The sequence below is a fragment of the Amborella trichopoda genome, chromosome 7, assembly GCF_054954075.1.
Source record: "Amborella trichopoda isolate Santa Cruz 75 chromosome 7, AtrichopodaSantaCruz75HAP2 v2.0, whole genome shotgun sequence".
Lineage (NCBI taxonomy): Eukaryota > Viridiplantae > Streptophyta > Magnoliopsida > Amborellales > Amborellaceae > Amborella > Amborella trichopoda.
This window is the reverse complement of record NC_142342.1, coordinates 43,083,685-43,097,240: the sequence shown is the minus strand read 5'-3', so window position 1 is coordinate 43,097,240 and position 13,556 is coordinate 43,083,685. Positions and strand designations below refer to the sequence as shown.

General features: G+C 35.0%; 1 protein-coding gene across 1 annotated transcript; it reads left to right on the top strand.

Moving 5' to 3' along the window:
* Positions 1–1,317: 1,317 nt before the first annotated feature.
* LOC18422924 (uncharacterized) lies at positions 1,318–10,820 on the top strand. The gene is made up of 11 exons (XM_006827679.4): positions 1,318–1,385; positions 3,016–3,090; positions 3,572–3,633; positions 3,776–3,850; positions 5,363–5,449; positions 5,662–5,718; positions 8,268–8,360; positions 8,964–9,036; positions 9,605–9,680; positions 9,817–9,907; positions 10,380–10,820. Exons 3-11 carry the CDS (start codon positions 3,583–3,585, stop codon positions 10,497–10,499), a joined length of 723 nt encoding a protein of 240 aa, XP_006827742.1. The 5' UTR covers positions 1,318–1,385; positions 3,016–3,090; positions 3,572–3,582; the 3' UTR covers positions 10,500–10,820.
* The last annotated feature ends 2,736 nt before the right edge of the window (positions 10,821–13,556 follow it).

The following is a 13,556-nucleotide window of genomic DNA, read 5'->3' as shown; positions in this document are numbered from 1 at the left end:
CCTTAATTCATGTTTAACAATATAGTATAAATAGTTCAAATCAAATATATAAACACATGAAAATATTGAAAATAGACCATTCGGATAATATGTTGCAAAATGCACTATTTTCTTGGGACTTGAAATATTATATCCATACATCTTGATGTCGAAATGATCAATTAGATGTTTTTTCAACATCAAAACAACTTTTGTTGAGGGACATTTTAGGTGCACCCTAATTCTACATTTCAATGTATCAACCTTGTGTGAACTTTTTCCAATAAGTAAAGCCTAATCTCAAAACTCGCCCCAAATTATTGTTGGGATTGTCTACAAAGAGAAAATTTATTTTTTATATATAAGGTCACAATCATTCTCGTCTCTTAAATTTCAAAACAATTTATCTTACAATCATTCTTGTTTCTTAAATTTCAAAATGGATAGTTGTAAGAATATCATTGAATAGACATAAAATTTCAAAAAAAAAAAAAAAAAATTCGTATAGAACCCTAATTTCTCATATGATTTCATGGTAGACTTTTATTCTGTTTTTCTTTCAACCCGTATATGGAAATCCCAAAAATTTGACTGTACCCCTCATCTCTCATCTCTTTCTTTTATTGACTTTTTTTACTATAAAAATTACTAAAAAAATTTTTAGGTTAAAATGATATAAAAAGATTTATTGGGACTAATTTTTGTTGGTCAAAAGTCAATACAAGATGAAGATAAGAGATAAGGGGTACAGAGAAATCTTTAAAGGTTTTTTTATGCGGCTTGAAAGAAAAACGGAAGGAAAATCTACTATCAAATAATATGAGGAATTGGGGTTCTATACGAGTTTTTTTCAAAAGAAAATCAATTCACCCCAAACTATCCAATTTGACATCTAACTAAGTGAAACTTATTTTGATCTCTATATAGAAAAAATTAGTAACTTTGTAGACAATCCATTATCGTTCTAGCATGGAAAACCTTCAAATTTATCTTCCCTTTAAATTTTTCATCTCAGCCTTCACCATTATGGTTGAAAAAAAAAAAAAAATGAGGCCATGTAAATGGTGAATATCTTAGCATATTATTTAGACGGTTCAGCCTTACATGTGCATCACAAGTGCGTGTTTGATAATAGAGAAAACCCGGGAAAGTCTCCGATTCGTACAGTTTCCACCTGTTTGATAAAAGTAAAACTGACGAAAGCGGGAACTTATTTTACCCCATTTCACTGTTCCCTTGAGTAAAGTAGCGGACAACGGGGACATGCGTTGCCACTTTCTCCACCCACCATTGCCGCTCGGCCCACATAAACACGGCCCTGCAACTTCTCTCCTCCTCACCCAAAGTTCACTCTCTCCTTGTCGCTCCAGGAAACCTAATATCTCGCTCTGGACGGAGGATATCAGGTACGCTCATCACCCTCTCTCTCTCTTGATCTTGGTCTCTTTGTTTCTCTCTCTACAATTTCCGAGACTGGCTTTTCTCAGTCTCATTTGTGTTGTCTCTAGATATTATTGAACCTTCAGATGAGTTTGAGTCTCTCTCTAGAACTTTGAGATGATTTTGGTCTATCACTCGACATTGTTGTTGGAGGTTTCAGTGATCTCTCTCGAGAAGTTTAATAGGGTTTTGTTGTTAATGTTGGTTTTGCATGAGAGAATACCCAAATATAATATACGGTTTTTAAGAGAACATAAATACCCAACTTTAACAGGGTCAAGTTGGTTTGTTCTATTCATTGAACTGAAGAACCATTCACAGTTTGTTATCTAGTTTCTTTTCTTTTTTTCTTCAAATTTTTTGCATTTTTTGTCTTTTTACCATGAATGGTGGTTTTTTCTTTGGACTGCTTTGTGAGGTGCGATTCTTTTTTGCCTCTTTTGAGGTGCTGTTCCTTTGCCTATTTTGAGGTGCCATTCTTTTTTTTAATGTGTTTTTTACGTGGAATTCGACCGTGCTTTGGTGTGATCTGACTCTGGCTTCTTATGATTTTCTAATAGCTGGCGACCTCCTTGATCTGGTATTCATCTGTTTATTGTTTGATTGCTTTGCTATTTCTGTAATTTCTCACATCTTAGGATTTTTCCATGAATATTTTATTCAGTTTATCCATGATTTATTCATCGTGCTCATTTTTTCTTATGCCCTTTTTTTGAAACTTCTGCCATGAATAAGTTGATCAGTCAATTATTTTGTTCCATTATTTTCGTTGCGAATTATTGCTTATGTAGAAATGCTACGGGTGGACTCTGTGGTTCAAATGAGTTGTTGGATGGAAGTTTGTTCTCCTTTCGTTTGGCTTTCTGGGAGAAATTATTGTGTTAATTTCATTCTTTAGATTAGAGCCAGTGTTTCACTTCTAGTTATCGATATTCTCTCCCTGTTTTTTGGGATCTACATGGTCAATGAGCATTGCACGATATAGGAACAAACTTCGATCCCAACCATTACATTTTATAAGATATGAATTTCTGAAAGTTTTGACCTAAAAGTATTAGAAGGATCCATAATTGATTTGAATGGATGTTTTCATGCAAGGATCCATAGTTTTTTTTCTGGGAAAGTCAGTGGGGAGAGGGCCCTTACCCTTGGTAGGAATTGATCCTTGGACATAGCGTTGCAAATCGTCAAGTCTAACCAATGAGGCCTAGGCACTTTTCCTAAGGATCCGTAGTTGATTATATGGAATTGTACTGAGTTGTATTGTTCTCTATATATGTTCATATTTTTTGCCTCGAGTTGCAACGCTCGAGTTTCGTAAGACCTTCATGGTGAACTTTGATATGGTTATGTACTTATCTTTTCTGGTGCACTCGTGTGGTTGAAATTTGATTTTTTATTGAGGGTTTCTCTCTTAAGTTACATAGATATGAGATTAAATTTCAATCTTAACAATACATTGTAAGAAATGCATTAGATGGGCTGTAGCAAGAAAATGGTTAGTTTCCTGCTTTCCCATTACCAAACATGTGAAAATAGCAGTTTATCAAATAATGTTCCCAGCTATCAGGCTACCAATTTTCACTTTCTCCCCAGATTTCAGGAAAGTCAACAGCTGGGAGAATCTCAGGGAAACTGCAGAGAAAGTTATCAAACGCACCTCAACTGAGTGTGAGCCTTCAACTATCATTTTCTTTATTGCAATATCCTAGAACTCGATTTATTTGTATTGTCGGGGGTCAAATTCAATCAAACCAGAATCTTTGTAAAGTAACTTTATTTTGGCCAGCCTAATAAGCAGTTAGAAGTCATATAAGGCATGGTTTTAAATTTTAATGTGTCATATAAGACATGGTCAACTTACATCTGCAAGTGAAAATGCTGAGTATTGTGAATTCTCTTAGATCTAATGTCTTAATTCATATGTTCTAAGGAAATTAAGTGGACAAAATAAAAAATACAAAAAATTTGTTCAAGTTGGTAATAGAAGATGATCAAGAAGCGGGTCCTTATTCTTCCTTAAATCGAAATCACAGTCTACAGCTAGGGCTTTAATTTAAGGGAAAGGATATTTTGGGCGGACAAGGAGAGAGAGAGAGTATCATTTGAAGGCTTGATTGGTTGATGCTCACTGGTAATAGTTAATTTGCAGCTAGTCACAACATGACAGATGAATCCTCCTCTCATCCAAACACCCTAGTTGACCATTGGGTGGTGAGCATCTATTTATTTTTGCTCTTTTTTCTCTCAATCCATCTGCATTGCTGAACATTTAAAAAATTCATGCAACTGTTTGCTATCTTGTCATTCACCTTCTTTGTTACTAATTCATTTTGTTGGTTTAATGGGGTTACAGGCTCCGGGTGATGTAGTTCTTGACCTAACCAACATGGCGAACCAAACCCTTAAACTTGGTGGTGGACTTCGTCAGGTAAAACTTATTGTCATTTTTTTCTCTTGTGTGAATAAGGGTTTAAAGAGATTAGGCCCTGTTTAGTTCCTTGGAAATGGGTATCCTGGGAAGATGCCTCTCCTCGAATTGGTATCTCCTGAAATTGGCAACTCTTGGAATATGGGTGTCTGCTGTTTGGATAGCATCTGATAACAGGCCTGAAAGATGCCTATTCACTGTTTGGATTGTATTGTAATAATATTGGTCCTATAATATTATGTTATAATTAGAACATAATATTTATATGATATATATTTATATATTAATTTTATGATCATCATCATTTTAGCTTTTTCCCAATTAATTAGGGTCGGCTACATGAATCCCGGTCTCCATTTTGCTCTATTAAAGGCCATAGCCTCAGTGAAGCCATAAGTCCCCGTATCTTTTCGGACTACTTCCAACCACATCCTTTTGGGCCTACCCCTTGTCCTTTTCAATCCTTCCACTTGAACTAACTCGCACCTCCTAACAGGTGTTGTACTTGGTCGGCGCCATACATGGCTAGCCCACCGAAGTCTACTCTCTTTCATCGTTTATTGGTGTCACGCCTAAATTCTCTCGAATAGATTCATTTCGAATTTTATCCTTTTTTGTTTTGCCACTCATCCATCTCAACATCCACATCCCCGCTACACTCATTCTATGGGTATAGGGTATATTGTTTTTTGTCTGTCTTCTATAATATTGTATAATATTATACAATATATTAATTATATATTAGTATATATTTATTATATATTATACTTAAATAATTAATTATATATAACTATGTATTTACTATAATTGTTACATATTAGATTAATTATTATATTATTATTTTGGTGGAATACACATCTCACTTTTTGGCCTCAAAATGTCGAAATCTGTATTCCACCTATTTTGGTGGAATACACTTTTCCAGTTTTGGACTCAAAACATGGATACCGGTCTCCATGTGGAAACTGAAATCCCACATCCAGGGTGCATCCAAACTGCATGAACGGGTCTTATCCATGGAAATGGGTCCTAGAGACCAATTTCTAGGGAACCAAATGGACCCTTAGGGTTTTATACCTCAAAAAAGTAGAATTAGGTTTTGTATGGTGGATTTTAACTTAAAACCATGTAATCCTCCAATCAAAAGAAATTGTTCACATTTCCAAACTTCAAGGATTCTGGTTATCATTACTCTTTCTCAAAAAAGAAAAAAAGAAAAAAAAAAAGGATTCTGATTTCCATGTATTGTTTTGGTGTTCTTTTAGCAACAAAAGTCGACATTTTCTGGTTTGGATTCTATTGTAATGCCTGTTTTCAATTTTCCGTACCCTATTTTTATTGATTTATTTATATGTGCGGAGTTTGGTTAGGATTTTGAATTTATATATTGTCTTTTCGTAATGTTTAATGGCATTTTTTTTTTCTTTTGGCAAGAGTCAGAAAAAGGAGCTATGTTTTAATATCGAGAAAAAAATTACTTCATTTTCTGATTTATATTTATTAAATGTCCAGGAATGTGATGCTATTATTGTCACAAAAGCTGGGAGGTTCAAGTTCTCAAAACCCAATAAATATTGGGTTGAAAGTTCCCAAAAGAGGGTGAGTATGATTTGTTCACCAGCTTATGAGCTTGCATGATCATTGGGTTTCTTTATGCATTATTGCATCATTTGCTTGATGCATTCTTGCTCTTGCAATTGTTGGGTTGCATGTTTTGTTTGATGATTAACATAGTCTTTTAGTTGTTCCTTTATTTTTTTGGTAATAATATTCTAACTGGGTTACCTTAACATGTTCGTTTTTTATTGCAGTATGTACCATGTGTTGAAGACACAGTTCTTGGTATTGTGGTTGACTCTAAGGCAGATGTAAGCTTTAAAGTTTAGCTTGTGTTGGTATTGAGCCTCTTAGGCATTCGATTTATTGAACCAATGTCAAAAGTATTTGGTTTCAAGGAAGCATCTGATTTGAAATGACTCACTTATTGACAAGTTCTATTATCAATTGAACAAATTTATTATATGTTTTATTCTGTGCATTTAACATTTAACTCTTGTAGAACATAAGCAGAAGATATTGGATCTAAGAGAATTCACATTATGCAACATTTTGAATTGCAAAATTACTAGTTGACCATATCTATATGACTTCATTGCTTATTAGGCTGGCTAAAATGAAGTTACTTCACAAACATTTTGGTTTGACTGAATTTGATCCCAAACAGTACTAATAAGTCATTTTCGAAGATATTGAGATAAAATAAAATGATAGAAAAAGACTTACACTCACTTGCGGTGTACAAGTAGAGCAGGGCCCGGCTAGGGCCGGGCCAGGCCACATATTTGTTCTTATGGCTAGATCAGGCCAGGGTCCCCTGAGTCCTGGCCAGGTCTATATGTTGAGGGCCAACCCTTGCGCAGCCCAGGCCCGGCCTAGCCCAAAAGCCTCGCTTGCCTGGTGTGGCCAGCCCGATATTGTCTTTTGTACTATTTTTATGTTCTTGCCCTTTTTTGCCTTTTTCTGGCCCTCTTTGCCATTTTTTGACATCATTGAAAACTAAAAATAGCTTAACGGGTCAGCATAAGAAAAATTGACACTGTTTTTATGTTTTTAGGTAAATTTCCATTAAAGAAACTGCACTAAATAAATAGATCACCATCATCATCATCATTAGAGCCTTATCCCAACTATTTGGGGTTCGCGCACTAAATAAATAAATAATAAATTGAAAGGGGAAATTATAGAGATAACCAGGGCTTTAGAAAGAAACTTTCTATGACAGCTTGAAGGAATCTTGGGTTTTCTTCAAGATAGTTGATGTTCCAGAGGGGGAAAATGTTTTGAGACCTGAGACACAGCTCAACACCATGAAACACCGAAAAAAGCTTCCAAAAAAACTAAAAAAATAAAAAATTACCTAGATGAGAGATTGAGGTTGGGGGCTTGAGGCCTGGGTGAGAGCTCCGGCTGAGACTTGAGAAAGAGGATGATCCACATGTTCACAGTTTGAGGGAGGGAGGGAAGGTTTTAGAGAGAGAGAGAGGCTCGGCTAGGTTTCTCCGCAGGGTTTTTCATTTTCGTCGAGAGATAGGCTCAGGTGGCTAGGGTTTCTTTCTCACTTCAAAATTCAAAAGTCCAATAATCCAATTGGGTTTTGGGGTTTTAACTCTAAATTTTTTTTTTTTTTGGGATCCTATAGAATATATAAATATAATCCATCAACCATAAACTATAAGATTTGAAGGTCTATAGACTATGGAATATATAATTATAATATACTTTTATAAAAATTATAAGTTTATGGTATAGGAAATTTAAATTTTATATACTATATGTTATATAGTTTATATAGAGACTACAATATTTTGCGCTGGGCTTGGGCTGGAAAAATAAATGCGCCTACTGCCTTGCTCGGGGCTGCCCTGTGGATGTCAAATTCGTGCCTGAATGCAACCCGAGCACCAGGCCTGAGCCAAAGCCTGCGGCCTTGGCCCAGCCTGTTGGCAGCCTTCACTACAAGGCATAGCTGCTCCCACCCTGTAGGAAGTTCTAGTGGCTCCAACTCCTAAGTTTAGGTTGTCCTCCCTACCCTATATTAGTTATCAATCAATAAAACTTGTAATCAGTGGCTGGTCACTAAGGACATGTGGAAGCTAATCAGACTGCAGATTTATTGGTTAATATGGGTGCAATTGATTTAGATCCATGTCTTGTTTGATATTCTTATTTGCGAGATGCTATCCACACCTGGTTCTGAACTATACACTTTTTTCTTGTCATTCAAATGAAATTTTGAAAAACAAGTTTTTCTTATTTGGAGCTTCTCGTTCACTGATATTTATCATCTTTTGAAACTTTTTTGATGTGACGATCTTTATGAAATATAAAGGGTTTTGGGTAGACTGGCATGATCTCATGAGTCATGAATGTTTTAATTTGGATTATGCTTCACATTCCTTGTATGTGTGTCCTAGAATGTTACATATTCTTGTAATTTTACTGTGTACTCTTTGTCGTCATCATCGTGGTAATCATCATGATATATTTTCTGAGCCATTGTACTGGGGTTTTTGGATCTTCCAATCTGTACTGCTGTTGTTTGATGCTTATGTCCCATCTGAATAAATTAATGTCTTAATGTTTATTTTAGGGCATTTTCTATTACTTTCCAAGATTCCTGACTTATAGCTTCTAAGTGATAACACTGCTTAAGTTCTCTTATGCTTTCTCCCAAGATTCTTCTTAGTTGCCCTTCTTACTTTTTTTATGGGTGACATCTAATGGAATTTAGCGTCCAAAGTGCCTGATGTTTCTGTGTTTTTTCTGTGTGTATCATTTCCGTTGTTTCATTTCATGTTTCATGCCTTGACATGCAACCTTTAGATACGTTAGTATTAATATTCTATTATTTTTCCAGAACTTCTTGGTAGACATAAAAGGACCAACCTTGGGATTTCTACCTGTACTGGCATTTGAAGGTGGAACTAGGAGAAATGTACCAAAATTTGAGGTAAAGCATGTTCTATAACAATCTACAGTCAAACTTTCAAAGTTGCCTTCCTATGAAGAATGGAAAGTTTTGAGGTGGATGAACATTGCATCGCCATTGTTGCGTGATTATTGGCTTTAAAATCTAAAACATTGGAGGGTGCCATAAGGTAATGAAATAATAAAAACGACACTTTGCCGTATGTCTTTAATGACTTTTCTTCTTTTTTTTAATATGGTAATTTATTGGATAAAAAAGTTATTGAAACTCTCTTACTACAAAAGTTAACAACTTAAAAAATATGATAATGTATTGAAAGGGGAAATGGTTAGTGAGATTTTCAAGTGCTAGTGCCAATAAGGCTATGATATGTCTTTAATTCTGTCTGTAGTTAGATGCAAGCTCATTCTGCAATGCAATGGAAGGTCCCATGTTGGGTATAAATTCATTGTGAGCTTGCATGTTTCAATTATATTTATTAGCATACTAGTAAATTACAGAAAGTTATCTACAGATATAATTATGCTTGCAAGCTTTTTGAGAAGGTTATACTTAATAAGGTTAAGTGCTTGGGGACCATGTTTTGGGCTTTTACATACTAACTTTTAACTTTCAATGCCACAGATTGGTACCGTACTTTATCTCCGGGTGGTTAAAGCAAATACCGGCATGAACCCTGAGCTCTCCTGCACTGATGGTACTCCACAACATTGTAGTTTGTCTTCACATGCTCTCTGTGTTATTTTCAGATAATTTACTTCATATCTAAACCTGGATTGCTTACATCTAGTTTCATGCTTCACATTCTCAGTTTAGTCTTGTTATTTTGGTGACTAAAAATAGTTGGATGGTTTGATATATATCTTTGATGGAAACCTTTTTACAAAATTTGCACTTTATAAAGTTATAAAACATATGGCCTCTTCCTGATATATTATATGTGACACAAGGTTGTTAACGGGCCTGGACCCTGAATGGTCTATGCCATTGATTTGTCTGAAGTTTTTTGTTTTTTTCTTTCGCTTTAGTCATAGGAAGTGCTACCAGAGCTGACAATAGAGTTTGTTATTCAACTGATAAAAGAATAAAGTGAAAAGAAAGAAAAATATCTTTTTCTTTCAATATATTTGTGAAAACTGTTGGACCTGGCCTTTTTTATGGCAGAAAATACAACATGTATAATTTCTTTGGTTATTAAATTCCTCTCCACTTCTTGTTACCGATATCTAGAGCTTACCATTGCTTTCTTGTCATTTTATTGCCAGCCACTGGAAAAGCCTCAGAATTTGGACCCATAAAAGATGGTTACATGTTTGAATCTTCTACTGGTCTAGCACGCTTGTGAGTATCCCTTTTGGTCATTCCATTTGGAAAAGCTAAACAGAAAGCGATGAAGACAAGGCAAAATAGAAAAAGATAATTAGACTTCAAAAAGTATGAAAGATACATCGTGTTATTGACTTTTCTTACTCTACAGGCTACTGAGCCGGCCAACATGCCCAGTTCTTGATGCTCTTGGGAAGAAGCTATCATTTGAGATAGCTGTTGGGTTAAATGGCCGTGTTTGGGTACGATCCTGGTCCTTTTCCTCAATTAAGAACAAAGTCACCCATTCTTATTATACATTCAGCATTTATGTGTGTTTGTGTGTGCGTGCACTCACACGTGAGTGCTGCTCACGCGTTTGTGGAGAGAGAGAGAGAGAGAGAGAGAGAGAGAGAGAGAGAGAGTTTGTAAGTGTGTGTACTTTTTGAGTGAGTAGGTGGACAGACAAACAAGCATCGAGGTATCCTATTGCCTTCTTTTGATTCTGTGTCTGTGTATGCATCTAGACACGTCTGTGAGGGTGATTTGTCTTTTGGGTCATGCAGTATTTTGTGTATAACATTATAGCTCTTGAAATTAAGACACCCACTGTTCTGTTGAACGTTTTATCTTGTCATGCATTTTTGAAGTGGACAATAGAAATGTTTTATCAAAATAAAGCCTCGTTTTTCTGTCTTCCTCATAGAAGTAAGAACGTGTCACATCATTTTGTAGGTGAATGCATCTTCACCATCCACAGTAATTTTGGTAGCAAATGCAATAATGAGTGCAGAGTTTTTGAGTGGAGCCCAGCAAAGGATCCTTGTAGAGAAGCTTCTACAGAGAGTTCAGTGAGCCATGCCTGAGACTCCGAGATGGTGCTTTTTAGGGTTTGATCAACACCCTAGGAGTTGTGGCTTATAACAATGAATTTTGTGCTGATATTTTAGCTAAGAGATGCTAGGTTTTCAGTTTCTATATGGAAAAAGAGAAGCTCAGAAGGGTTTCTTTCTACTTCATAGAAAGGGTTTGATTTCAAGGAATTTCCCTTCAGTACACAGTACTCAGTCCTATAAAACTGAGCCAAGCTTCATCTGATCTGAGATGAATTTGAATCGAATTCTTGTCAAATTTCTGCTTACATGTATCTAAAAGTTCTCATTTTTTGGGCCCAAATCTCTACTTACATAGTCAATTTTCTGTGCTTTGTTATCACATTGATCCGTCCTCAATCCCATTTGAGTATTGTTCATGTTACATATTACATACAGGGATATGATATGGAGAAGTTTTTAGTCGAACCTAATGTTGACGCTTATTGAAAAGTTGCGTCTTATACCATCTCACTTTCAAAAGCGTGGTTTGTATTTTAATTTTATATGTTTTTATATACATTTGATTGAGCTCAATTTTTTATCATTTTTTGTTTTTTCCAAATATATATTTTTTGTATTCTTTATAGGTGTCTAATAGTGAGAAATATGTATTTCCAAAATTTGAGCTTAATCCAGTTGAATCTATTGAACAAAAAATTAAAAATGTACCCGTGTAAAATGTAAAAGTTGTATAATGGAATTATTTCATCATTGTCATTGTATATTTATCTTAACTATTTAAAGTTGTTACACAAATTCTTTTATGTAATCATAAGTTTAAGATTCAACAAAGTTTTGTATTGGTTGCCTACATAATGCAACTCTCTTCATATATTTAGGGGTGGCGACAGGTCGGGTCAAATCCAATCAATCGGGCTTGATCCAAAAATAAACCAGTAAATAAATAAATAAATAAATATATATATATATATATATATATATATATATTATGTGTGTATGTGTATTATTTAAATATTATAATTAAAAATGGTCATTTGTTTAAACATTAACACTAATCGATTCAAGTCCGGATTGGGTTTGCATGGACTTGGATTGATTACCCGACCCACCAGGTCCAATTTTGGACCCATACTTGTACCCAGGTTAGGTTTGGTCCTTGGGTCTAGGTTCATTGCCATCTTGACCTATATCCAGGCTTGGGACTTGCCATGACAGAGTTACCTAGGATTATTAAAGGAAAAAGGTTATATAAGGTTGCAATCTTAAAATATAGAATTACAAATGCACCTAAAAAATCCATCGGAAAAGGTTGTTTTAATATTGAAAAAACCTCTAATTGATCATCTCAACTTAAATATGGAAAAAAAAAAAAAACAGATTTTGAGTCTAAAAAATAGTGCATCTTGCAATACATTATCTAGACCGTTCATTTTTAAGATTTTCATATGTTTATATATCTACTTGATTTTAACTATTTTTGAAGTTTAAAATTTTATAATTAGATATGAAATGGATTTTGAGATAATTCAAATAATTTTTTTTACCAAACTTACATGTTATGATAAAATTTGGAAGTGCGCCTTAATTGGATTGTTTAATGTTGCAACCTTATAGAAGCCACACCTTTATTGAAATTCCAATAATTAAATAAGTTTTTTCGAAAGAATATAACGAAACCATTTACCTTTTGTACAACGTAGTCATAAGTAATCTTGACCATTGGATGTGAAATTGAATAGCTGCATTTATTTTATTGACCAAGTTCAAAGTTCAAAAGAAATTTTTTCGAACTTTATGATACATCCAAACTATCAAATTTTACATCGAAACATCCTTGTATCAAAAGTAAATGATCTCATTGTATACCTTCCTTTTTCATAAATTTCTTTTTCTTCTAAATGTTAACTTGCTTTCCATTCTAAGTGATATACAACGGGAGAACCTCAAATAGTCATTTAAACAGATTACAATCGAAGTCCAAGAGTAAGTGAACCGCTGCCCATCAACACTGGTGCTTGACCTCAGGAGTATGGAGACGGCAATAAAAGGGTAACCTTCCACAATTATATAGGGTGTGTATAGCATGCTCCCGTTGGAGCATACTATAGTGTACCATAAACTCTTGGGCGAAATAGATACCCAGGAGGATTTTTTATCTCAAAAATTCAGATCCAAGTATTACTAAATTATTATTTCAAAGAACTAATTTGGATTTTAAATTCTTTAACACATGGATCTTTCCCTCAAAAATTGGATGGATCTCATTCAATAGTGGAATGCTATTTTTCAGGCCTCTGGAGGAAGCGAAAAAATTTGTCTTTGAGATTGGTCACTGCATTCTAGAGGCAAATTTCGGATCTAAAAAACGTCCATTGGGTTTTTCCCGAGGGAGCAAATGGACAATATGCTCAAATAAGAGCATGAAATCTAATTCACTTCTGTTTATTAGAGTCGCCATTCTTTCTTTCTTTTTCCTTTTTTATGACCATCTCCAAGAAATGTCTCTTCCCAAGTTCATACCTTGCCCCTGCCTTCTAAAACTTGAAAAGGAAGAAGTTTATATAAGTGCGAGGTTCTAAACAATCAAATTAGGGCACAGCTCAAAAATTTCACTAGAAGTGATTATTTTTGATGCCACAACATCCTCAAATTGATCATCTCGACCTAAAATGCATGGACAGGAGAGAAAAAATGGATTTCAAGTTTTACAAATAGCTCATCTTGTAATGATACATGTCCAATCTACACTATTTTTAAAGCTTCAAATTTTATTAGATGAAAATATATATTAAGGCTATAGCAAAGATTTCCAGCATTGAAACCACATTTCTCGATATTATTTGAAGGTGTGTTTTGCTTTGATTATTTAGTGCCTTGGCTTTATACAAACCACACCCAAACTTAAAGGGGTTTAGGTAAGGGGTAGGGGGACCCAATGGTCTGCTAGTTAAGCCACAGGGCTCTAAAATCAGGCCCAGCCAGGCTCAACCATACAGGCCCTACTTGGGGGAAGGGGTTGGGGCATCAGTGGTTAGGGCGTTGATCCGTCAACATACACCCCACCCTCCATTCCCAT

What these genes read in the sequence shown, in the direction of transcription:
- LOC18422924 (XM_006827679.4), top strand. Translation starts at nt 3,583, where the DNA reads ATGACAGATGAATCCTCCTCTCATCCAAACACCCTAGTTGACCATTGG. An exon ending in CCCTAGTTGACCATTGGGTG is followed by an intron (nt 3,634 to 3,775) that starts GTGAGCATCTAT and finishes ATGGGGTTACAG; the next exon opens with GCTCCGGGTGATGTAGTTCT. An exon ending in GGTTAAATGGCCGTGTTTGG is followed by an intron (nt 9,908 to 10,379) that starts GTACGATCCTGG and finishes ATCATTTTGTAG; the next exon opens with GTGAATGCATCTTCACCATC.